The 25118-nt window shown below is 50.7% G+C and overlaps 2 protein-coding genes across 3 annotated transcripts in view; both read right to left on the bottom strand.

Moving 5' to 3' along the window:
* Positions 1-21002, bottom strand: part of BNC1 (basonuclin zinc finger protein 1) — a 31458-nt gene extending 10456 nt beyond the window's left edge. Inside the window, exons 1-3 of one of the 2 annotated variants that reach the window (XM_078449067.2) lie at positions 20879-21002; positions 2489-2588; positions 978-1213 (exon numbers count right to left, since the gene is read on the bottom strand). In XM_078449067.2, the coding sequence (XP_078305193.2) occupies positions 978-1213; positions 2489-2588; positions 20879-20887 (345 nt within the window). In that variant the 5' untranslated portion in view covers positions 20888-21002. Of the gene's footprint in view, positions 1-977; positions 1214-2488; positions 2589-19805; positions 19955-20878 lie in introns of those variants that run through there. The other variant, XM_078449068.2, reaches the window with a different exon arrangement.
* The window catches only part of HOMER2 (homer scaffold protein 2), a 615401-nt gene that overhangs the window by 396245 nt on the left and 194038 nt on the right, over positions 1-25118 (bottom strand). The window lies entirely within an intron of this gene.

Below are 25118 nucleotides of genomic sequence, written 5' to 3'. Positions count from 1 at the left end.
TAGTGTGGATGTCAAAGCAAGAAAATGTCAAAGCAAGAAAAAAGCTGCAGCTGTGTCAGATGTCAGAGAAATGCTACCATTCGTACCAGGAAAGATGTCCTTTGCTTGCAGATATGACACGTGAGGCCTACCTCCACGACCTGGTCGAGGAGGAGGTAAGACTACTCTGCAAAATAACGGAAAGGGAGAAGGGGAGGAGGGCACGGCACAGCCGAGAGATGAGAACACGTGCGGGGGCCGGAAGGGAGTCCAGGAGCGAGAGAACGAGCGGGAGCCGGAAGGCAGACACATCCCAGGAGGGTGGAGCCCGGGAAGGAAGACCAGAAGTGGGGCAGCATGAAGCCGTAACTGTCCGCCGTGTGGTTCTGGAACTCCCGTTCTCCCCCACCCACACCCTCAGTAAAATCTGGCACAGGCAGGGCCTTGTGTCAGTAGGTGGCTTGGGGACAGTAACGTGGGGCAAACGCTTCATTGCAGGAGGGCCGGCTCGGTGGAATCTGAGTCAGAGAACATGTAATTGCTCCCACGTCCGGACGTTTCACGGGTATCTGGGGGAAAGCACTGCGTTTTCCCCAGAACACGAGGTGGGGGCTTAAGCCATTGGAAAAATTTTTTAAAAAGATTTTTTTAAGTTCATTATTATTATTTTTTATTTTGGGAGAGACAGAGACAGCATGAGCAGGGGAGGGGCAGAGACAGAGGAAGAGAACAGAAAATCCCGAGCAGACTCCACACTGTCAGTGCAGAGCCCAGCATGGGCTCGAACTCCCGAAACCATGAGATCGTGACCTGAGCTGAAACCAAGAGTCGGATGTCAGATGCTTAACCAACTGAGCCACCCAGGCACCCCAGGAAAAATATTTAAGGGAACGATGCCCACCAATGCCTGGAGCACTACAGGCGACCGGGTTCCATCGTTTACTGGAACGTGGATTCGAGACGACGTTCCAGAAGAACCATGGCCACGCTCACCATACCTGTAGCACATATCCACGGATATAATCCTGAAGGGTCCAGTCCAGGGCATGGAGAATCTGGAGAACCTCATCTTGCTTCAACACACTGAAGAGCCGGTCCAGTAGGATTTTCAGGCGAACAGGGATGGCCTGGGTCCCGTACAGCATGAGGCTGCTGATGTCAAACACCACATTGGACTGGACAATCTCCACCTGGCTTGTGGGATACACGGGAGGGATCCTCAGCTTGCTTAGAGCTGAAAAATCAAATTGAAGAAAAGAAAGTCCATTTGTAAAGATCCGACTTCTAAGAGAAACACGGAGAAGGTGGCAGGCTAGTGTGAGCTCTCAGGTATGTGTTCCAACAGAAAAAAACAGTAATATGCAAATGTTAACAATCTTTTTTTTTTTTAAGTTATTTTGAGGGAGAGAGTGAGTGCGTGAGCAGGGGAGGGGCAGAGAGAGAGAGGGAGGGAGAGAATCCCAAGCAGGCTCCGTGCTGTTAGCATGGAGCCCGACGTGGGGCTCAAACTCATGAACTATGAGATAATGACCTGAGCCGAAATTAAGAGCTGGACACTTAACCGACTGAGCCACGTAGGCGCCTTTGATTAACCATCATAAGAGCTATCAGGCTCTAAATTATTCACAAGAACTTCTAAAATAAAACGGCCCGGCTTGAGATTCTTTTTTCTTCCCTGTGGCATCCTTAAGGAGTAAGAAATAGCCCCACGTAGGACAGACGCAAGGACAAGGAGTGAAGACAAATGCAGCAGGTGCATAATCAAAAGATAGAAAAATCAGGAAGAACAGGGTCTGCCGGTGAAGATCTGACAGATCTGGGCTCGTGCCCTCGTCTGTCACCAGGCTCTGCCTTGTCGTCCAAGTCATCAGGCTCTGCCGATTTAAGCCACCGAAATCTATGCCGTCCGATGTGACAGTCATCAGATCAGGCACGCACAGGTGCTTAAATTTATTACGTGTTTAACTTTACTGAATTATTTTTACCTTATTAAACTATTTCATTCATTAAATTCAATCAAACTGGAAATGGAGTCCTTCAGCCACACCAGTCACGTTGCAAGTACTCAGCAGCTGCACAGGGCTGGTGTGGGGTTCTGGGGTTTGGCAAACTGAGATACAGGACGCCCAGCTACACACGAACGTGGATTTCACATGAACAGTGAGCGAGTGGGATACGTTTATACTAAAAATATTCACGGGGACACAGTTAAGCCTAAGTTGTTGTGTCTCTGAAATTCACATTTAACTGAGCATTCTGGGTTGTATCTGGCAACCTTGGAGGCCGTTGCATGAGCTGCTGTCGCTGCAGAATGACCCAGCACACCCCTCACGCAGGGTCGTTCAGCTTCAAAGGGATCGTACACAAAGCTCCTGGCCTGTTAGCCAGAGATCGGGGCCACACACAAGGGTTCGCCGTCTGGGAAGGGATTTAACGTTAGCCGTTCCCAAACCACTCTAGGTTATTCCGAGGGGGCACGACAGGCCACGGGAAGAGGACACATAGTTACCGTGGGCCACCCATCCGTGTCTGCACTGCTCACACTGGCGGTGGTTGATCTTCCCCGGCTTGAAACTCTGGCAGCTACAGTTGAGAGTGCAGCCGATAGCCTGCGGGAGAGAACACAGGCCCACGGGGAGCGTGAGTGACACACGCAGGGCTTTGCCGAACACCACGCGGTCGGTCCTTCATTCAGTGACATTCGCCGAGCAGCGTGTGCCCGCCGTGTCCCAGACCCAGGCGGGTACGCGGTGCCCCGGGAAGACGAGCAGCGGCCCGGGAGGCGGGGAACACGTCACCAGCTGCTCTGCATGCGACAATGGGCCGGGAACCAGTTCCGTAAGAGGAGAGCGCCGGCTGGGAGGGGACACCTTGCTTGTTACTAAGAGCACGGGAGGGGTGAACAGTCCTATTTTCGCCAGTCTCTATGTTGACCAAAGCAGTCGCCCTGGACGGTGACACAGGGGCCGCCCTGGATGATCTGAAAGAGTGTGATCTGAATGGAGAATTATCCAAATGTGGACGTGGTTACCCCCCCAACGTGTGGTAGAGGCTAAAAGTCCGCCCAGATGGTGGACACGATGTGGCCAACCACACTGAGGACGACTCCCTGATTCCACCCTCTGGGCCGTGTGGCTCACAGCCCTGTGCACACGCCCAGCTGCACGTTCAAGTGCTGTGCGTGTGTGGGGGTGCCCGGTGTGCAGTGGGGAGCACGGCGGGGGTGCCCGGTGTGCAGACACATGGCTGAAAGAGAAGACAGGGAGGTTCTTGTCAGCTAAGTTCTAGTACTAAGAACAAGGTTCCCGTATATTTCTAAGATGAATTCCTCAAAAGGGGATAGAGGCCTGAAGAATATAACGTTATTACTAAAGAGAGAAAGCTCTCACAGGAGTCCCGACACGGAGGCTCCGGGGAATAGCCACTGGGTGGAATCTGCACGATTCCGGAGAGCCCTGAACCTGGGGAGTGCGTGTGTGCATTTGGGGGGTTCCTCCATCTTCCAATTGAGGGGCTGCGGTGCCGTATGGGGACAGGGAAGGGTAGACTCCATCCCAGGACTCGGGAAACTCAGCGTAAGGAGTGTATAACTAGTCTTCATTTAAAAATCAGTTGCTGCCGGGATTGTACAAACGGTACAGACACTTTGGAAAGCAGTCTGACGGTTCTTCCAGAAGTTAAACACGGGGTTCCCATATGACCCGGCAGTCCCACCCCTAGGCACATGCCCAAGAGAAATGAAAAGACAGGCCCACATAAAACCTGGTGCCCGAACGTTCACAGCAGCATAACACTTATAGTGGCCCGAAAGCAGAAACAACCCCAATGTCCGTCAACTGATGAATGGGTACACGACGGAGTATTATTAGGCCGTGGAAAGGAACAAGGTGCTGCCGGTGCTACAGCAGGGAAAGATGCTAAGCGGAACAAACCAAGGACAAAACGTCACAGGTTGCAGGATTCCATTTACACGAAATATCAAGATGAGGCCAATCTCCTGACGTTACCAGGGGCTGTGCAGGTGGGGAGGAGGGACGGTTAATGGGTGGCGGGGGGGGGGGGAGATATTATTCTTTTTGTTTGTGCTCGTCTTTTTATTTATTTTATTTTATATATTTTTAAAAGTTTATTTATTCATTTTGAGAGAGAGAGCGGGGAAGGGGCAGAGAGAGAGAGGGAGGGAGAGAATCCCAAGCAGGCTCTGTGATGTCAGCAAAGAGCCTGACGTGGGGCTCGATCTCATGAATCGTGACATCATGACCCAAGCTGATCTCAAGAGTCAGAAGCTTAACTGATGGAGCCACCCAGTCACCCCTATTCTGATCTTTTTAAAAATAGCTTTTTTTTTTAAATTACAATTTTGTTAATGTTTTTATCTATTTTTGAGACAGAGAGAGACAGAGCATGAGCGGGGGAGGGGCAGAGAGAGAGGGAGACACAGAATCCGAAGCAGGCTCCAGGTTCCGAGCCGTCAGCACAGAGCATGACGCAGGGCTCGAACCCACGTACCGTGAGATCATGACCTTAGCCGAAGTGGGACGCTCAACGGACCGAGCCACCCAGGCGCCTCAAAACACAGCTTTAAATTGAGACAGAATTCTACCATTCAGCCACTTAGAGCACACCATCTGTGATTTCTAGCACGTGCGCAGTTGGGCCAACATCATGATCTGATTTCGGAACGTCTCCATCACCCCCAGAAGGAGTCCTGCATACAAACTTGACGGTGGACATACGTATTCACTTCTATTTCTTCCGGGTACATTCCTAGGAGTGGAATTGCTGGGTTACCGTGTAGTAACTCTGCTTAACTTTTTAAGAAGCTGTCAAATGGTTTTTCAAAGTGGCCGCACCACTCTGTATCCCCTCCAGTGATGCACGAGGGTTCCGATGTCTCCACGTCCCCAACACTTGTTGTCTGTCTTTTTTTGTAACAGCCATCCCACTGGGTATGAGGTAGTCTCTTACTGTGGTTTTCATTCGCATTTCCTTGACGGCTAATGCCATTCAGCATCTTTTCAGCAGCTCATCGCCCATTTAGTTGTAGATCCTCCCTAGGGACACATCTATGCGGATCCTTTGCTCATTTTTCAATTGGGTTGTGTTTTAGTATTGAGTTGTAAGAGTTCTTTATATACTCTTGGTACAAGTCCCTGAACAGGTTATGATTTGCAAATATTTCCTCCCATCCGTGGATTATCTTTTCACGTCCCTCATGGTGTTCTTTGAAACACAGATGTTTTAAATTTTGACCAGCGGTGGGGAGCCTGGGTGGCTCAGTCGGTTGAGTGTCCGACTTCGGCTCAGGTCACAATCTTGGTTCGTGAATTCGAGCCCTGTATCGGATTCTCTGCGGACAGCTGGGAGCCTGGAACCTGCTTCAGATTCTGTGTCTCCCTCTCTCTCTGCCCCTCCCCCATTCATGCTCTGTCTCTCTCTGTCTCAAAAATAAATAAATGTTAAAAAAAAATTTATAAAAAAAAAAAAAAACAAAGTCCAGAACACTGACAATACCAGATGCTCACGAGGAGAGCAACAGAGACGCTCGCTCACTGCTGGTGGGAATGCAAAATGGTGCAGCCACTCTGGAAGACGGTCTGGTGACTTCCTACCAAGCCAAACGTACCCTCACCGTCTGACCCAGAAATTCTGTTCCCTGGAGTGTACGTCCACACGAAAACCTGCACGTGGATGTTTTACAGCAGCTTTAGTCATCACTGCCAAAACTTGGAAGCACCAAGATGTCCTTCAGGGGGTGAATGGATAAGTGAACTACGGTCCATCCAGACAACGGAATGTCGTTCAGTGCTAAAAAGACACGAGTTGTATCAAGCCATGAAGAGACACAGACGAACCTTAAATACATATTGCTAAAGGAGAGAAGGTAGTCTGAAGAGGCCACCCACTATGTGATTCCAGCTACATGAACCTTCTGGAAAAGGCGAAACTATGGAGGCACTAAAAAGCCCCGTGCTTGACCGGGGTTAGGTGAGGGCAGGGGGCTGTGAACAGGCAGAACACAGGATATTTGGGCAATGACAATACTCTGTGCGATATACTATAATGATGGATATGTGTCATTATACTCTTGCCTGAACCCAGGGGGGGGTACAACACCAAGAGTGGATTCTAACGTAAACTGTGGTCTCTGGGTGATAATGACATGTCTAAGTGGGTTCATCAATTGTCACAAATGTACCCTCCGGTGGGGGATGTGGATAAGGAGGGGGCCGCTGTCCATGTGCGGGGCCAGGGGGTATATGGGAAATCTCTGTACTTTCAATTTTGCTGTGAACCTGAAAGTGTTCTAAAAAATAAAGTCTTATTTTTTTATTAAAAAGTTTTTTTAGAGGTACCTGTGTGGCTCAGGCGGTTGGGCGTCCGACTTCGGCTCGGGTCATGATCTCGCGGTCCGTGAGTTCTAGCCCCACGTCGGGCTCTGTGCTAGCAGCTCAGAGCCTGGAGCCTGTTTCGGATTCTGTGTCTCCCTCTCTCTCTGACCCTCCCCCGCTTGCACTCTGTCTCTCTCAAAAATAAATAAACATTTAAGAGAGAGAGAGAGAGCGCGCACGCATGCACCAGTGGGGGAAGGGCAGAGAGAGAGGGAGACACGGAATCCGAAGCAGGCTCCAGGCTCCGAGCTGTCAGCACAGAGCCCGACGCGGGGCTCGAACCCACAAACCATGAGATCATGACCTGAGCAGAAGCTCAACCGACTGAGCCACCCAGGCACTCCCAAAATAAAATTTTTAAAAAAAATCAGTGAGCTGGCTTAAATACAGGTTAAAAATCTCCCTGATTTGACGGTTATCTATGACTCCCTTTGGATTACAATGGGCCCGAGCAGATCAATCAGACAAGAGCTTCTCAGGCGAAGGAACAGGGCTGTTCATAACGGAGGTACACGGCCCACAGCAGTGCGTTACCCGATCCCTCCCAGAGGCTATCGGAAAACAGAAAACACGTTTGCTCTTTGTAAAGCCATCCAATATCCTACAGAGAACTCCCTGTGATCACAACGTCCTCTTATGGTAATAATCCATGCCTTCTCCTCCGGGGTGATACCATCCCGAGGCGGTGAACACTGGCCTTGGGGGGGAGGAGGTATATATATAAAGCACAGAAACACATACATAAACAGAACACCGGAATGTGGTATAATACTAAAACTTCCCTGGGTGGGCGGGGGGGGGGGGGGCACAATTAGGAAAATAAAAAATCTAGGCTCCTCGGGTATACGGGGAGTAATGACAAAAAGATTGAGAAATACTGCTTTAGAGCCAGAAATTATTTCACCTTCTGGCTACAGAGATTCTACTCCTGTACATGTAAACGGATGTGTTAAATACACAGACGCATACGTCTATATTCCTATACACGTAATTACATAGTTATCTCAACCGGGAGGAGAAAAATGAGGACCGGTTTAATGCCTGTTACACACCGTCCCAAGAACTAGAAAGGCACCCTTAGTTTTGTTTGGAGCCCACCTAATATGCTGTCTGGATTCTCAAACGTCCCTGCGGCTCTGAACGCCAGCTGACCAAGGAAGCAGCCCTCTGTATTCTCCACGGCTACCAGCATATTCCGCACTAAGCCTCTGCAATATTTCACAACCTACCTTCCCATCGACAGGGCTGTTTCAAAGGAAGTTTCGTTTTGTTTTTACATTTCTTTATTTTTGAGAGACAGAGAGAGACAGAGCATGAGCAGGGGAGGGGCAGAGAGAGAGGGAGACATAGAATCTAAAGCAGGTTCCAGGCTCCGAGCTGTCAGCACAGAGCCCAACACAGGGCCCGAACCCACAATCCACGAGACGGTGACCTGAGCCTAAGTCGGACGCTTAACGGACTGAGCCACCCAGGTGCCCCTCAAAGGATTTTTAAAAGCAGAAAAATTCTTATTTGGGGATCCTGTCCCTCAAGATGCCATTCATTCTTTGCCAGCAAGATGCTGGAAGTATACACAGAAAATTCACATTCACTGATGCAGAAAGTAGGACCCTGCTCCAATCAGAGAAAAAAAGACGTGCTTCAGCACATACTTCCTCTCCTTCCTGAAGATTCTGCTTAAAAGGCTCTCACTCAGGCAAAGCCTCAGGAAACTCTGGGTGATCCTACCTCGGGCCCAGCACGATGAAACTTCAGACGAAACAACTCCAGGCACATTTCATAGCCTGAGATTCAAACTCACTTTTTCTGTATCTCTTGACATCTGACTCAGGGTTTTTCAACTTCAGCATTATTGACATTTTGAGTCCAATAATTCTTGGTGGCGGTGGCTGTCCTGTGTGCTGTGGAATGACTGCTATGTCCCCAGTCTCTGCCCACCGATGCCACAGAAACGCGTCTCCCTCTTACGGTTGCGAAAACCCCAAATCTTTCCAGACTGCGGTCAAGACCCACTGACCTATCCTGACTATTCGCTTTTAGCAGCTTCTAGTTTAGGGACACATTTGTACCTATTGGGACATAAACCCAATGTATGAATGCTGTTTTTTAAAAATGTTTATGTATTTTGAGAGGGGGAGAGAGAGAGAGAGAGAGAGAGAGAGCGAGCATGAGCAGGGGAGGGGCAGAGAGAGAGGGAGAGACAGAACCTGAAACAAGTTCCAGGCTCCGAGCTGTCAGCACAGAGCCTGACGTGAAGCCTGAACTCACAGACCATGGGATCATGACCCGAGCCAGAGTCAGACGCTCAACCAGCTGAGCCACCCAGGCGCCCCATGAATGCTGTTTTATAAGAAATATTCATGTGGCTCTGTATGAACCTATTTGAATAAGGCTTAATAAAGCTCATTATACATCCATGGAGATAAATCTCAGAGGAATTATTTATGAACTAAAAAAAAAGCTAATTACAGTGCCTTAAGAAAACTTCTGATATTAAGGGCCCAGGGTTTTCCCACTCATATCGGAATTCCCACAATGTGGCAAAAATTATAGCACTGTTATTTAAAGACAAATTAACACTTCTAAAATGAAATCAAACCCGAAAATTCTAATTACAGGATGAAAAGTACTCATGCAAATCAATACGGAAAACTCTTAAAATGTACATCCTTTCCTTAGGAATCCTAATACTCGTTCCATTCTTCGGAAACATAAAGCAGATGTTTTACAACATTCTGAACTCATCAAGACATGATGATTGCTTTTTTATGCACTCATTTAAAAAAATTTTTTTTTAACGTTTGCTTATCTTTGAGAGACAGAGAAAGAGCATGAGCAGGGGAGGGGCAGAGAGAGAGAGAGACACAGGATCCGAAGCAGGCTCCAGGCTCCGAGCTGTCAGCACAGAGCCCGACGCGGGGCTCGAACTCACGAAACGTGAGATCTTGACCTGAGCTGATGTCGGACGCTTAACCGACTAAGCCACCCAGGCGCCCCTAATTTATTTTATTTTTTAAGTAATCTCCACACCCAACGTGGGGCTTGACCCTGAGGTCAAGAGTTTCATGCTCCACCAACGGAGCCACCCAGGCGCCCCTTTACACACTCATTTTAATCAGACTATTTCTGAATTGTTACCAGACACTTTGATGTGCCACCAATCAACATCCCAGGTTCTGGCGTGCTTGTCCGTAACTGTCACTTGTGCTCCAGACATGACCGATGCCCCTGGCATGTGACAGACGAGTGGTTACCTGCAGCGTCGGGATGGAAAGCTGGGACCTCGTTTTTAGGTTCTGTGTGAGGGTCTGTCCGTCCCTCCCTCCTTTCCCTGCTCTACGTCCAGCTTGGGGACCAGGCGTCCGGTCAGTACAGGCTGCCTTGACTCGCCAGCAGCAGCGGGTACCCGCACGGACATCCACCGCTGGACGGTGCAGGCCTCTGAGGGGGTTTGAACGACGGAGCTGCAGAATAACGAGTGTCCCTCCGCTTCAAAGCCGATTTCATCTCCTGTACGTGCAGACGTTTTCCTATCACTCACGATAAGGACTTCAGCGGGGAGAGTCTCAGGGAGAGACGGGAAGAGGAAGGAACAAAATTTCACACAATTTCAGCAAGACCCTTGGGGGTTTCCAGGTCCACGGGGTTGCCTCTTTGAGGGGAGCCGTCTGTGAAGCGGCTTAGACACAGGATCGAACTGCGTACCGGCCGGGCAGCTGCGTCGGCTCCCGGTCCTCACTCTGCCCCGTCCGATACGGTGGCCGCTCGCTACCGTCTAAGTCGTTCAAATGGCCAAATTTAAATGTGGCTACTTACGCTAATTATAATAAGACAGAATTACAAGTTCAATTCTTTGGTGACACCAGCCACGTTTCGGGCGCTCAGCGGACGCATGTGGTTTAGCGGCCACCACACTGGATGGTGGAGATACAGAACGCGCCCGTCATCACGGAAAGTTCTACCAGACGCTTCTGAGGCCAACGGTGAGGCGAGGCGTCCTTCCGGCGTCTGCCCTCCGCGTGGTAGCGTGACTTAACAGGTGCTCTCACGTAACCCTCCCTATGTCGTCGTGGGGAGGGGATTATTCTCAGGAAACTCATATTTATACGGAAGGTCAGTGATTTTCCCAAAGTCGCACGGTTGGTGAGCTTTCCTGAGCACTTAACCGCGTGCGAGGTATTGCACGAAGCATGCTCGTGCACTGTCTCATTTCTTTCTTCCAACCTCCCTGGGAGGTAGGTAATACTATCCCCATCCTAAGGCTGAGGGAGCCAAGGAACTTGCGGGCTATCAGGGTCGTCTCCAATCTGGACACTGGAGGCAGGGTATACCTTGAAACATCCATATTCGGTGCTAACCACACTTACACTTACGGTTTCATCTAATGCCTACGGCAGCTCGGAGACTGAGGCATTATCATCCTGCAGTGAGGACACCAAAGTTTCACACTCTCAAGAGACTTCATAATAAATGAATAAGCGGTTACTGAACATTAATGAGCCAGGAACTGTTTGTTCGAAACTCCGGGGGTTAAAGTGTTGAAGAAGACGGGCGAGGTCCCTGCCCTCCAGGGGCATAATCCCGAGGAGACAGAAAATAAACAAGTAAATAATCCGCACCATTTCCCAGGAAGCTAGTGCTATGAAAAAACGACACAGAACGATGCCAGCAATTTTACTGGGTGGCATGGCGGGATGGGGTATAAAAGTAAGCGCCTTTTCAATATTTTTAAGAACTATTTTTTTTTTGAGAGAGAGAGAGGAAGTGAGCAAGGGTGAGAGGAAGAGGGAAAGAGAATCCCAAGCAGGCTCCACACTTAGTGTGGAGCCTGCTGTGGGGCTGGCGGGATCCCACGACCCTGGGATCATGACTTGAGCCGAAACCAAGAGTCAGACACTCAGCCAACTGAGCCACCCAGGAGGCGCCCCAGTAAGTGCCTTTTATTTTATTCTATTTTATTTAAAAAAAAAAATTTTTTTTTTAACGTTTATTTATTTTTGAGACAGAGAGAGAGCACGAACGGGGGAGGGTCAGAGAGAGAGGGAGACACAGAATCTGAAACAGGCTCCAGGCTCTGAGCAGTCAGCACAGAGCCCGACGCGGGGCTCGAACTCACATACCGCGAGATCGTGACCTGAGCCGAAGTCAGACGCTTAACCGACTGAGCCACCCAGGCGCCCCCAGTAAGTGCCTTTTAGATAAGGTCATCACCGAAGATTTTTGAAGTGGTGACATTTGAACAGAATCAAGGGATGGCTAGGAGCCAGTGAAGACCTGGAGAGGGAGGAAAGGTTTTAGGGCAGAGGGCATGACACGTGCAAAGGCCCTGAGGCACAAAAGAGGCTGAGTGCTCAGGAACAGAAAAGGAGCCAGAACCTATGCAGACGGAGTGAGTAAGGTTAATGGTAGGAAATGTGGGTCAGAGAGGTGGCAGGAAGCATTCTGCAGAGGACCTTGTGGGGCAGGCCGAGGAGTCTGGAGTTTGTTCTCAGTAATCCTTTGAAAACAGATATGAAATGAGTATGATTTGCCTGTTGAAACGATTACTTCCGGAGGCAGAGGTGGGGAGCCTGCACGCCTCGCCCCTCGCCACAATGAGCCTCTTTCCCGGGGAGGTGGTAAAGGGTCCTGGTGGCTTCAGGTGACTTAGGTCTTACTTCCCATTAAACCACCAAACCTTCAGCTCCATGCCTTGGAGTCTGACTGAAACAGGCTGGATATCTGTTTCTGCCCACCCTGGAGGGCTATCAGCCATATTAATGAGGATACACAGGTAAGAATCGCAGAGACTGATCGGTACAACCAGAGTGTTGAATCACAGCAAGGTTCGTGGGTCCTCTGGGCTCTGGTGGTCTGACTCCTCCACTGACAGAGCTACCAAAAATACCTATTACAAAACCCTCCATAAAAGTTACTGCACGATGAATCGCTCCAAAAACAGGCAAGGGACCAGCTGAAACCCCAAACCAACACCCAGCTGCTAGCAGGGGGTCGGATCCTTCGTAAGCCCTGCACTGGTGTTATCTGAGAGAGTAATGAATGAATCGAGACGGCAGCGGCACGGTGCTTCTGAATTACAGATGCCCACCCCATAGCCTTTCGTCTCATCTTCCCTTCTGAGTCTCTGCTGGGGGCCAGGTGACGAAGTACTGGCCGATGGTATCCCAGTAGGAGTTACCAGGTGGAGCTTTACAGAAAACCCCTTGTAAATGGGAGCTGAGTCAGCTGGGACACTTCTTTGCTGTCCTCCTCCTTCCATCCTGGGATAAGAATATGATGGTTGGACTTGAGATGCCATTTTGTGACCATGAGGCAACTCTGCGGTCATGCCCTGGGGGACGGCTGCGCAGGAAGGATGGCGACTGTTATTGGGAGCCTTTACTAGCAGCCAAAAGTAGTTCCTAATTTATACACAGGCTGTCTGCTGGCGATGGAGAGGGCCACATAAAAATCGTGTAAAAATGCCTAACTAGGAGAAATCACCAAGGCCAAGTTTAGAGCCTGCTGCCCTCTCTTAAGTGTGAGATTCCAAGGCTGTGCCAGATTCTCGGTGATAAGGATCATAAAAAGCCAAAGGACCCAATCTGCTAAATCACAAATCACTTTTGAAGTCATTAGGCTTTAGAATAAAACTACTTCAAGTTTTTCCAAGCCGCGTTTTTAAATGCTGATACAGACGATTGTTAGTATGTTTGAGTCTCAGAAGAGTCTGGTGCAGATCAAACCGTGCCAGTCAGGATCTATAACACGAAACACCTCCTAAGGCAGCTGGACCACCCTCAGCTTATGGGGAGGGGACCTGGTTTCTCTTCACTTACAGCAAAATTGTCACCCCATTCTCTCTGTGGCTGCAGAGACAGCCTTCGGGGTTCCGGAAATTGCATCATTCAAGGAGGGGTGGGGGGAGGTCTCCACCTTTTAGATACATTCTGTGCTGCTTCTTTTAGGAGAATTTGCCTTTTTTTTTTTTGCTCCCTACCTCTTCTCCTCCCATTTTTTCTCTAACTTCTTTCGATTTTTAAGTTTTCCACTGTTTTCATTACATACACCAATTTGCAGAGGCACAACTAGGATTCTGAACGCAGTATCATCATTTGCCAGACGGGCAACAAGGACAACTGGGAGGAAGAGAAGAGAAAGGCCAGGTGGGCTTCTCGTAGGAGGCAGCTGGCAGCATTGGACGGAAGCCCACCTAGGGAGAGACACAAGACCAGACGTTCATGCCATCTTTCCGCATGAGTAGTTAACGAAGTGATACAAATTTACTTAACAAATTGCTTTTGTTGGCGGTGGTGGTTCTCATTTGTTTTTAAAGCATCTACTACGTACTGATAATTACAAGGAGCCTCCCGGGGATACAAAGCTGAGGAACTCCCAGTATCTGTCCTAGGGGGTGTATGTGTTCATCAGGGAATAAAATTCGACAGCTCGACTGGTCAATGACAGCAGAGGATAAAGTTTTTGAATTTGTCAAAACCTCACATGATTCATTCACTATATTCAAATCTAGAAAGTCAAGAGATACTAAAGACAAATGAGAAAAATCATTGGCTGCCTTTAGGAAATGCTAGGGAACCAATTAATTGTCCCCAAACCTGGTAAACAAAGGAATAGATCAAGTATAAATCCTTAAAAAAATTTTTTTTAATGTTTATGTATTTTTGAGAGAGAGGGGAGGGGCAGAGAGAGGGAGACACAGAAACTGGAAGCAGGCTCTGGGCTCTGAGCTGTCAGTGCAGAGCCTGACGTGGGGCTCAAACCCACAAACTGTGAGATCATAACCTGAGCCAAAGTCAGATGCTCAACTGCCTGAGCCACCCAGGCGCCCCAAGTATACATCCTTTTTAAAAAATTGTTTATTTATTTTGAGAGAGAGACAGCACTTGTGAGCTGAGGAGGGACAGAAAGAGGGGAGTGGGGAGAGAATCCCAAGCAGGCTCCACGCTGTCAGCATAGAGTCCGACACAGGACTTGATCCCACGAATTGTGAGATCACGACTTGAGCTGAAATCAAGAGTTGGAAACTCGGGGCGCCTGGGTGGCTCAGTCGGTTGAGCGGCCAACTTTGGCTCAGGTCATGATCTCGCGGTCCGTGAGTTCGAGCCCCACGTCGGGCTCTGTGCTGAGAGCTCAGAGCCTGGAGCCTGTTTCAGATTCTGGGTCTCCCTCTCTCTCTGCCCCTCCCCTGTTCATGCTCTCTCTCTGTCTCAAAAATAAATAAATGTTAAAAAAAAAAAAACTAAAAAAAAAAAAAAAAGAGTTGGAAACTCAACCGACTGAGCCACTTAGGTGTCCCAAGTATACATCCTTTTTTATACAAATTGTGCAAACCACTGACGAGACAGAGATTCCCTTTATAGAAGTATCTAGTGAATAAATAAATGAAGAATTAGAATACTACCATTCCACAATTCCTAATGTAAAAGTTGACAACCAGGTCAGTTGCCTCTGATTGGAAAGATACGTTCTACTACAGATGGGGTGTTCTTATGAAAAAAGTTCAGATCTGGGGTGTCTGGATGGCTCAGTCGATTAAGTGTCCGACTTCGGCTCGGGTCATGATCTCACGTTTTGTGAGTTTGAGCCCCGTGTGGGGCTCTGTGCTGACAGCTCAGAGCCTGGAGCCTGCTTCCGATGCTGGGTCTCCCTTTCTCTCTGCCCCTCCCCTGGTTGCACTCTGTCTCTCTCCCTCAAAAGAAACATTAAAAAAAATAAAAGAAATAAAAAAGTTCAGATCTGAATCAGATCAAGCCCCTTGGTCAACTCTAGTGCACAGAAAATGCAGGGGACAGAGGAACAACCATAACGTAAACAATACCACAAGGAAGCAGTCACTAATTCAGACTGGGGGGCATTGTATAAAATAAATGACCCAGCTTTTTCAACAGATACATTGCAAGGAAAAAGTGAAGTGTAAACCTACAGATTAAGAGAGACAACATATGGACCTTATTTGGATCCTGGTAAGGAGACACCAATACTTGGGGCACCTGGGGAGCCCAGTCAGTGAAGCGACTAACTCTTGATTTCGGCTCAGTTCACAATCACCTGGTTCGTGGGACTGAGCCCCACGGGGGGCTCTGCGTTGACAGTGCAGAGCCTGCTTGGGATTCTCTCTCTCCCCCTCTTCTCTCTGGCCCTCCCCTGCTGGCTCTCTCTTTCAAAATAAGTAAAAACATTAAAAAAAAAAAAAAAAAGAACATGTACTGACCTTCAAGAGTTATGTTAACTGTTTAAAATTTTTATTTTTTTGAATGTTTATTTATTTTTGGGAGAGGGAGAGAGAGACAGAGATAGCGTGAGTGGGGAGGGGCAGAGAGAGAGGGAGACAAAGAATCAGAAGCAGGCTCCAGGCTCTGAGCTGTCAGCACAGAGCCCGACGCGGGGCTCGAACTCACGGACCGTGAGATCATGACCTGAGCCGAAGTCGGACGCTCAACCGACTGAGCCACCCAGGCACCCCAAGAGTTATGTTAACTTTTATAGGTGCTGCATGAGGCCAGGGGAGGTTTCCCCCACAAGGCAGCAGGTGTGCCCTCCTCACCTCGTGCAGGAAATGCCATGGTCCTAGGCTCATTCCGTACATGAGTGTGAAACCCAGGAGGCCAGGCCACAGAGTAGAGGCTTCTGTCCCTGGGCCACGAGAGCACACCTCGAAAGGCAACAGCATGTGAGCTGAGCGTGTGCTGTCCAGACCGGCAGCCAGGCCTGTTGGCTTCGTGGAACCATCGGGATTCCCAGCCACAAGGAGACACCCCCTTTCCCATGAGCACAGTTGTAAAAAGGGACCCGGGAAGCCTCAGAAACCAGGAGGCATCATTTGCAAATACAAAACCCCCACCGAAGACCCACCCGACAGAATCTGCTTTCTCACTGCAAGCAGGGGGATGAAAAGAACAGAGCCCGGGGGGCTCGGGGCTGGGAGAAGGGTCTGGAAGGGTCTGACAGAGGAAGGGGCAGCTGGGAGGGAGCAGGTACAGATGTTGGGCCAAGTCTACCTGTGAGGAGAAAGCACGCACGACACCCTTGCCCCCTTCTCGTGCTGCTCGTCTTCAAAGAGGATGGTGGGGAAAATACTCGTTCTTTTGATCTCTTTAAATCAAAGTATAAACTCTGTGCCAAAATCATCTAACAGCTGTGCCCTTTTTTCTTAAAATTATTAGTTCTGAAAACAGAAAATATAAAAAGTAGAAAGATATGCAAATGTTACTTTATGAACCTAACCAATTATTTCTTCATTAAAAAAAAAAAAACACCTAACAACAACAACAAACTATATGGAAATAAAAGGATATGTACACATTTTCCCCCCTTTATAACCTAAATTTGGGAGGACCTCAGAGGCAATCTTCAGAAACCTTTGGTAACAAAAAACAGAGGGACGTTATAGGCGTAGGGAACTTTTGAACGCAAGAGACAGCTCTGGGGGAAAACACACAAAAACCAACACAGAAAAAGGACATTTGTACTTCAGGATAATTTTCACGAACGTAGCCAGTTCTACAAGCATTGCAACTTCACATCCACTGCAAGATAACAATGAAAGGGTGAACATTTCTAAGTAAAATTTTGCAGACACTTCTTTTAAGGGCTTAACGAGAACTTGATTTTCAGAACTGAGTGTTAAAAAAAAAAAAAAAAAGAAACGAAAAGTGACCTTAGATTTTTCAAAATGAAATTTTGAAAAAGAAAAGGCCAGAGTTTGCAAATTACCGTCCTTGTCACTGCCTTAAAATCCAGCCTGGAGAATCACGGAGCGCTCGAGTTGTCCGTATAAAAATTTTATCTTCGTAACGAGTAACGCGAGAAACCATCAGAGGGCTACGGGACCAGGCCAGTGCTTCTGGAGGCTGGCGCAGAGATAGAAACTACTCGTGATGTTTGTTTGGGTGTATGGAAGGATCCTTCAAGGAAGAGTCTGTAAGAGGAGACAAACTCACACAACCAGACGCAACTGAATGAAAGTTTACCTTCACGGAGACGGTCATTTCCTTCCACATAGGTTGTTTGGAGCTGGCCTTTACAACATTTTATCCCTCCGTCTCTCTTTGCCCTCACGCTAGCCCTGTGAGATCATCCCCCCAAGGCAAACTTCTCCTATGATTTGCTAGGCTGGTTTTTAATAATGAGTTCAGGCGTGGCCCAGAATGGCGGTGGCCCTTTTCCCTGCAACACCCAAAGTTTGAGAAGGCCCCAGGTCGGAGCATGGCAGAGCGGGTCTGCTCTTTGTTTCGATCCACTGTTTTCTGTTTTTGGTTTTGGGGGATAAAAATAGGCACGTGTCCATGCAGAGAAAGGGGGCTACACTGGGAACTTAGGATTTCCAGAATTAGGAGAAAGGGCTTCAAAGGATGACAAGATAACAGAAGATAAGGTTTTCAGGTGGAAACCAATTTAAAAGAAAAAAAAAAAAACCCACAAAACTTTCCAGATGTCTCTTCCGCGAAGAACCCAGTTATCTTTAACATCTCACAGATACGGCATCAAAAATAAAAGAGGCAAATAAATAAATAACTACAATAAAAATCTGCAATAGGGTATTTGGAGGAAGGTAATTAAAAAATATACTGGCTCTCTAAATCTTGGTCTTAGTTATCCAAAAAAAAAAAAAAAAAAGTGCGGCTCAGCAATGAGATTTCATCTAACCTAGGGTATTTCTAGGTCTTCTTGAACAGGGCTGTTTCTGACAAAAGTAACTCTAAATGCCATCTGTAGAGGTGAAAACTCACCGGGGCTGGGGGGGGGGGGGGGTAAAGCTCCCTCCTCCTGCAAGTAATTTACCTTGCGGAAGCTTCAGGGCAAGGCACTCTCTTAATGGCCACTGTCAAAATAGCTTCTAAAGCCATATACAAAGGCTAAAAGACACTTCTGCCCCTCACCCCACATGCAGCAATTTAATTTTACCGACAAACCGAACTTTCACGATGTTTATGTTTATCCCTAGGCATTCATAAATGATAACGGTATGCTTAAAGAACAATTATGATTTGTTCTGCAGGGAAATCTCTATGGCTTTTCTCACCCAATGGGGTGGATCCTCCTTTCCAAGCTGAGGGTTCTCAGACACAGAACATGGGCCTGCGAGGCCGGCCTAACGGCTGCGCGAGAGAGTTGCAACAATAAACAAATAAAAATAACGCTCTATGCAAACCTCACGCTTCCACAGGAATTATTTCATGTTGGTTAACATTTCTGATGTGAATTATTACCAGAGCAAACATGATTGTTTCTCATCTTAGCAGGGATCAAGGGCCAAATAACCCCTCCCAACTTACCACTTTCTGACTGGAGGAGGGGCCTCTAGCTAAATCCTTGCTATTCTGAATGGAACAGCATTTACAGGTACGGATGATTTTCCAAATGAAATTATGCAGGTGTCTGAACATAATTATGAGTTCCCAAAGCATGAGCCGTGCCTGAGCTCAGAGAAGATTTCACCACCTTTTCTCGGCATTGAACTAGAACAGGAACACGTTCAACCAACAGTTGAGTTCAAATAGTAATACTTTCTCGGTGAAATTAAAGTTAGCAAACCTATCAGATAAAAAATCAAATGATGACTCACATGTTACTCTTTTAGGTACACCGGAAAAGATAAAGTTATCAACGATATTTACCAGAGCAAAAATGGTGTCTATCTGTTCACACCCATTTAACGCAAAAATCAGAATCCTGACCAATTGCTAATGTTTGAAGTAATGTGGTTTTTTTTTTTTTACACGACATCCGAGAATTTTATTTTGACATATTACACTTTAAATGAGGTTTTAATAATATATATCAATGTGTTCGGGAAGGGACAATTTGAGAAGCCGGTGTATTTATCACTGAGCAGAAGTTTTAACACTAAGCTTCTGAGTGCAAGCGAAGAGTCTAAGGGATCTTCTGAAAAGATCCCGTGAGCTCTAACAGCAAATTAAAACGAGAAGCAAAGAATGAAAAGGCACCAGAAAAAAAAGGAGAAAGATAATCTGCCCAACACTATTTTTCAATTCACTTACTGTCAAATCAAAAATCTTTATCCCTCTGATGAGAATATATTCAAAAACAAAAAATTTGTTGCTACATCTGCTGTGTGGGCCCAGCGCATGCAGGAACACATGTTTTCCCCAGCACGCGCGCGCGCACACACACACGCACACACGCACACACTCACACTCACTGACAGGGATTCCCAGGATACCACTGGGGCCTTTTTTTAGGCCCCTTAAGTGTTAACAGCAGAGGCCTGGCTGCGACCAGGCGTCTGGCCCGGTTTAAATGCCCTGTCTTCAGCAGAGCTGCGGTGAACACGGCCATAAACCTAGGGGACATAACTGAACCTTGGAGTGTCTGACACTCACCTCTCCCCCCCCCCCCCACCCCCCAGCCCCAACACACACACACACAATTTTACTCCGACAATTAAGGCTGCTAGCTGGCATTCCATTTAACTGTCAAACGGCGACCGGTGGCAGCCCCACGGCCACAAAGAGATGCCTTAAATGAGAAGAGCATGTTTCTACACCGCATTTGAGAAAGTTTGGCTCCGAGCTATGCACTGATTAACATCAGATCTCCTCCTTCCCTCGCCTCTCCGCAATCTTGTCACATCTGGCTGACAAATCCGTAGGGGCCGACGCAAAGCCAGGCGGCCGGCGGCGGGGCTGGGGTCTGGCGGGGGCAGGGGCGCCCGAGGGGGCAGGGGACAGGCGGCGCCCCCCGCCCGCCTCCCCGCCCGCGCCCGCGCGCGCGCGCGCCCCTGCCCCCGGGAGCCGACCCGGCGCTGTCCCCCCACCTGCCCGAGTCCCGGCTCGGCTCGGGGCGCGCGGGCAAATCAGCGCCTCCGCGGGGCCGGCCGCCGTCCCGCCCCGGCTCCCGCCCGCCGGCTCCGCGGCCCCGGCCCTCGCGCCTGCAGCCCGGCGGCCGCACCCCCTCCGCGCCCTGGCGTCCCCGGAGCTGTCGGAGCGACCCGTCCGCGGCGCGCTTCGCGGGGCCTCGCGAGAGATCGGGCGCCCCCGGGCCCGCACGTCTCACACCGACCCGAGGTTCCCGCGCGCCCAGTTCTCGAGAAACAAAACCCGGGGAGGAAGACGGCCCGTGGCGAACCGCAGCTGTTCCGGCGCGTGCGAACGGCCTCGGCCTCGCGGCGGGGGCGCCGAGGGGCCGCGCGGGGCAGGCTCGCTCGCCGCGGCCGCCCGGGCCCCGGGTCCCGGCCGGCGGGCGCCCCCGGGGCTCGCGCGGACCCCGCGCCCCGGGCGCGCCCAGGCCGCCCCGGGAACCCGCCCGGTCCGCGCGCGCGCGCGCCTGCGGCTCGGGGACGTCGGGCGGCGACGGGTCCCGGCGCCCCGGAGACGCTCCCGCGGGCCGGGCCGCGCCGCCGCGCAGGTGGCCCTCGGGAGGTGGCCCCGGGCGCGTCCCCGGCTGTGCCGACGGAGCCCGGCCGAGCGGTCCCCCCACCCCCACCCCGGCCGCCCCGCCCCGCGCGCCGAGGGGCCCCCCGCGCCCGGGGAGGGAGCCGCGCTTACCTCGGCCATCCTGCGGCCGCTGCAGCGCCGGGGCTACCGGCGCGCGTCCCCGGCCCGGGCCGCCCCGCGTCCGCCCCGGCTCGGCGGGCGCCGCCGCATCCAAGCTTCGGCCGTCGGGGCCCGCTGCGGCGAAGTGGGCGGCTCCCCGGGCGCCCCGGCCGCGCGGCGCGGTGGCCGCCCCCGCCCGCCGCGCACCGCGTGTGCCCGCACGCCCGCCCCCTGGCGCCCCGGGGGGTGCCCCCGCCGCCCCGCCCCGCCTCCCCACCCCCCGCGCCCGGCCGCCGCGTCGCCCGAGGCCGCGGGCGCCGCCGCGCCGCCCGGGAAGCGCCTCCCGCCCCGGCCGCCCGCGGCCGCTCTAACTGGGCGCAGCTGAGGCGCGGGCCGTGCCCCCGCAGACGGCGGAGACCTCGCCGGCGGCCGGCGCGGAGGTGTCTGCCCCCGCCGGGCTTGAAGGCACTTGTCGGCGGAGACCCAGACGTGTCCGTGTTTGCCTCTCCCGGGGAAGGGCGCAACGCTCTGAAGTTCTCTGGCTCCCGTCTCGGGGGATGATTCTGCCGCCCTACCTACCCCGGGGCGCCCTCGGGGTCCCACCGCGGCCAAGAAGAGGGCTGCGCCACCCTCGCCACCAGAAAGTTTACTTCCGGAGGAAGTGTGGGTGCGTGGCCCGGGAGGTGGAGAGACGGGGTCCCCAGGAGGCTCCAGGAGCTCAAGAAACACCCCTCTCCCCTCTTCCTTTCGTGCCCCGCGTTACAGCCCCGGCTTTACCACGGCCCCGGGACAAGTGACTTTGCTCTCTGAGCCTCGGTTCCTTCCACTGTAAAATGGAATTCTGGTTTGACCTCTCCTATTGGGCGCTAAGGATAAAGTGAAGTGAAATGTCCCGGAACGCCAAACAGGAGCTTGGCCCCCAGGGACAGAGAGGGAGGAGCCTTTGGGAGAACCGGCTTCCCGGGCCCCAGTGGAGAAGGCTTCACCCCAAGCTGCTGAAGCGGGGCCCTGACCAGGACGACACAGAACCCGAGGGGGATCGGGCCTTCTCTCCTCTCCCATTTCAGTTCCCTAAAAGATTCTCTAAAAGCTGGGCACGGGGGGCGGGGCGGGTGCCCTGCTTCCCCATCCTGCCCTGTATTTTACCTACCTTGCTGCTGGTGTCAGTCCTCGGGCGGGGGGAAACAAAACCCATCCTCGATCTCAGGTGGGGGGAGAAGACGTGAGATGAACGGGGAAAAGCAAGTTGCTGTCAGGTGGACAGAGGGTGCCAGGTTCTGGCTCCGAAAGGCGCAGACCCCTGAGGGGGAAGAGGAAGGAAAGGAGCAAACGGGGCGAATGTGGAAGAAAGCGTGGGTACCTGGGCTCCTGGGTGTCCCGAGGGCCCTGCTGCCTCTCCGCAGGCCGGACACACATACCTGGCCTTCTGGCCACCTAGGTGCCCTTCCTAGTAGGTCTGAGGTCACCTGCCTTACAGGTACTGGGAAGATTCGTGCTTTCTCCCGTTGGCTAACTGTAGCAAGAAGCTTCGCTTGGTGAATTCCACACCTAGACTGCTCACCTTCCACTCTTCTGCGGACTCCCCCGTCCCCACCAGGGTTCAGCATTCAGGCCTTCTTGCTCCTCTCTGCCTGTCGCGACACAGCGCATCCTTCAAGGCCTTCCTCAAGTGGCACTGCCCCTCAGAAGCCTGCCCCCCCCCCCCACCCCCACCCGCCAACCCTTCCCTGCACTGCTTGTACGTGCCTCTCTTACCGTGCTTCTGGCGTTCTCTAGCCTGGCTGGGATGTGTCCTCGTCGTAACTTCTTTGGTCCTTGCTCACCTCTGTGGCCTCCGTGCTGTGAGCTGCTGTAGCCGGCAAAGCTCAGGGTTTGGGGTGGGGATGACCCAGGTGTAGCCAGTTCCCAGCAATTGGAAACCAGCCGAGGAAGTCAGTTTCCTTGGCCTCACTGTCCTCGTCTGTGAAAGTAGGTATGAAACCCTGTCCCTGGCCAGATTGGTGGGGGCCAAATAGGATGGTCTCTGTTCTACAAACGCTGCTCTCTTCCCTTCCTTTCTGCTGCACATAAAGCTGGCTTTTGAATTAATTTAAATTTGTTACCAGAGGAGTCCTTGTTTGTGGTATTACTGAATGGCCATATATGCTCATTACAAATATCCCAAAATGTCTAAGTCCCAGGCAGTGGCCCATGGAAGTACTTTTAATCTGCCCAGTGGAAACGTTTTGGTCAGCATCTTTGTGTTGGTTCCAACTGAATTGCATTGATTTTAGTAAAAACTTCCACTGGCAACAAATACTAGGATCAACCCGTTTATTTCTGGCTAAAAACACAAGGAGGATTTTTGGCAACACGTAATTCGAAAACCTCAAAACAGTCTACTTCTCGCAACGCACACCATCGGGATCAGCAGACACGTCTCTTCAAATATGACAAACCTGACCGGCCTGCAGGGAATCAGTAGGTCCAGATGCAAATTGGTAATTCCTTTTCTGCAGGTTCATTTAGAATCGTGTATCTGAGGCCAGAAATCAGTCCTCACGTTTGTTTCCAGATCTGACGGGCGTCTCTGCCATTCTTCGGAAACACGGAAGCAGAAGCCGGACAGAGAGAGCGCCACCTGGGCATGACCTTCATCTTCTCTAGGTCTCGACCTCTTCATCTGGCCAGTGGGGACATCCCCGAGGGCCCCTCCCTCACTCTCAAAGCCCTCCTTTTTTGCTTCTGGGTTTCAATCTTGCCATTTTCCTGTTGCGCTCAGTTCCTTGTCTTTGCGAGCGCTCAAAACAGAATGTCTCCCCTCACTTTACATTACCAGGGATTAAAAAAAAAAAATCTTTATTAAAAAGAGGAAAAGTTGGGGCGCCTGGGTGGCTCAGTCGGTTAAGCATCCGACTCTTGATCTCGGCTCCAAGGTCACAATCTCACGGTTTTGTGGGTTCGAGCCCCTCGTGGGGCTCTGCGCTGACAGCACAGAGCATGCTTGGGATTCTCTCTCTCTGCCTCTCCCCCCTTCATGCTCTCTCTCTCAAAATAAATAAACATTAAAAAAACTTAAAAAGAGGTAAAGTTGAGAAGACACAAAATCAGAAAATCCCTGTGACCCGTTCTTGTGGAGCCATCTCGGGTTGGTCTGTCCCTGCGTGTGGGTGTGCTGAGACCCTGTATCCTGAGAAATACCCACTAACGTTGGGGCGCCAGGCAGGTTAAGTCGGAGGGAGGCAGGGCAGGTGCGGGGCCGTGTGAACCGAGAGCCAGCGCCGTCTGAAGCAGGCAGTTGTTACTCTGCTTGCCATCAGCCAGGAATGTGAGCTCGGTTTTGCCAGGTTTCCTGAGTTTTCAAGAGAAGGTGGAAATATTCTGATATTTAAAAGTTGGCAACAAATTCAAATTTTTTGATAGATATGGTGTGAGTCACGCAAAATACGTTTGCAGGCTGAACCCGGCCAACGTGCCGTTCATCTGCACCTACTGTTCCACGCCGTGATGTCTTCTTGAGGCCTGGGCTTAGCACATAGTAGGCGTGTAATAAACTTCTGTGGCGTGTGTATCACTCTTGAGGGGAAACGGCTCGCAGCCTGTCTGAACTGCACATTGAATTGTCAACAGCCACACAGAGATTAGTAATGACCTTTTTGTGTTGCCTAGCAAAGTCCACTAACGGGCTAATAAGCTTTTCCAACATTTACACTCTGGGAAGGCTTGCTGTAGTTGTTAATAATTCTGTTAAATGCAGGATAGCTTTCTCCTTGGGAAGCTAATTCTCACAAGAAAACTTTCCCCAGCGGCGACACACGAATTTGAAAAAAAGATTTTTTTTTTAAATTAAAAAAAGGCATTTTTAAAAATGTTTCTTTATTTTTTGAAAGAGAGACAGAATGTGAGCAGGGGAGGTACAGAGAGAGAGGGAGACACAGGATCCGAAGCAGGCTCCAGGCTCCGAGCTGTCAGCACAGAGCCCGATGCGGGGCTGGAACCTGCAAACTGTGAGATCACGAGCTGAGCCGAAGTCGGATGCTTAACCCACTGAGCCACCCAGGCGCTCCCCCCCCCAAAAGGCATTTTTAATCATGGGATTGTTGTATTAAAGAGAAAAGAAACACCTTTAGCTACGGAGGTTTGGGAATGAATGCTGGAAACTGCATATTACAGGAGCCAGGCTCGGAAGCTGCTTCAGACCCGAGCCCACTCTGGTTCGGGGGCGGAGCCAGCCCTGGGGGTGCGGGCAGGACCGCGTGAGGGTCACAGGCGC

The sequence above is a fragment of the Panthera onca genome, chromosome B3 (genome assembly GCF_046562875.1).
Source record: "Panthera onca isolate mPanOnc1 chromosome B3, mPanOnc1 haplotype 2, whole genome shotgun sequence".
In the NCBI taxonomy this organism is placed as follows: domain Eukaryota; kingdom Metazoa; phylum Chordata; class Mammalia; order Carnivora; family Felidae; genus Panthera; species Panthera onca.
This window is presented reverse-complemented; position numbering and strand designations above follow the sequence as displayed.